General features: G+C 62.9%; 1 protein-coding gene across 1 annotated transcript in view; it reads left to right on the plus strand.

Moving 5' to 3' along the window:
• The window catches only part of MAP1A (microtubule-associated protein 1A), a 13607-nt gene that overhangs the window by 12060 nt on the left and 392 nt on the right, over window positions 1-1155 (plus strand). Inside the window, 1 exon segment of the mRNA XM_010148321.1 lies at window positions 217-449. Within this exon segment, the coding sequence (XP_010146623.1) occupies window positions 217-449 (233 nt within the window).

A 1155-nucleotide genomic window follows, 5' to 3' on the forward strand; every position in this document is an offset into this window, starting at 1 on the left:
CAGGAAAAGCAGCCCGCAGCCTCCGGCCCCTCCCCAAAGGCCAGGACTCCCTTCTCCCCTCCAGAGCCCCCAGGTCCCCTGGGAGCAGCAGAGCCCGGGTAAAGCTGCAGCTGCAGGGAAAAACCTTCCTGGAATTCACGTCCCTCAGTGTTAGTCTGCGTGTGTCTGTCCCGGAGGGGTTTTGATTGCCTCCTGTCTGGTTTTTGTTTTCCAAAGCTTCCAGCAGTCCGAAGAGCAGTTTGCCTGTGCCCGCGGGTCCCCCGGTCTACGTGGACTTGGCGTACATCCCCAACCACTGCAGTGGGAAGAACACGGATCCGGAGTTCTTCAGGCGGGTTCGCGCATCGTACTACGTTGTGAGCGGGAATGACGCAGCCAACGGAGAGCCAAGCCGTGCCGTGTTGGATGCGCTCCTGGAGGGGAAGGCTCAGTGGGGGGAGAACCTGCAGGTAGGTCATGGAAAAGCCACGGAGTGTGTGTGATGCTCCTGGTGTCACGGGACTGGGGAGGTGTGTGCACGCACCGAGAGGAACAGATGGGACGGGGCACATCCCGCTCCGCAGCGTGGAGAGGAGGAGGACACCCACAGAACGGTGCCAGTGGAAGCAGCTGTGTCCTTCCCACGTTCCTGTGCCGGGAGGAAGCATTCCGAGATCTCACACTCAGCCACTGCAGGACGAGCTCGTCCTCAGGCGACCACGAGCCCCATCAGAGCCTGCCTTGCCGTGGGTGTCGCCCCGCAGCGGGACCCGCTCCCAGACTGGCTCAGGACTGCAGGGCGGGGGGCAGGGGCAGGGCAGGAAAGGGTTATGTTCTTTGAGATGAAGCAGCCTCAGATCCCAAGGTCCCTGAGCTGCACCTCGGGTCAGCAGGCACAGAGGGCTGGTGTCTGGCCGTTAGCAGTGACACTGTCAGCATTGTTCCTTTTCACACTGCGGGATCCCGCTCGGCTGCCACCGGAGCTGCCAGAGCTGCCCCGCAGCCACTGGGTGCTGTGGTACTGCCCGTTGCAGCCAGCTCGCAGCACCGTGGGCTGGTGCTGCGCAGAACGAAGCCCCAGCTCTGCCTGAGAGAAGCCGACATGGGAAAGGCATGGAATGGAACAGGCGGTGCCGGCGGTGCAGTGTGCCAAAATCAGCGGCAGCTGTAGCCTCG

Source organism: Eurypyga helias, unplaced genomic scaffold (genome assembly GCF_000690775.1).
Source record: "Eurypyga helias isolate BGI_N326 unplaced genomic scaffold, ASM69077v1 scaffold39423, whole genome shotgun sequence".
In the NCBI taxonomy this organism is placed as follows: Eukaryota; Metazoa; Chordata; class Aves; order Eurypygiformes; family Eurypygidae; genus Eurypyga; species Eurypyga helias.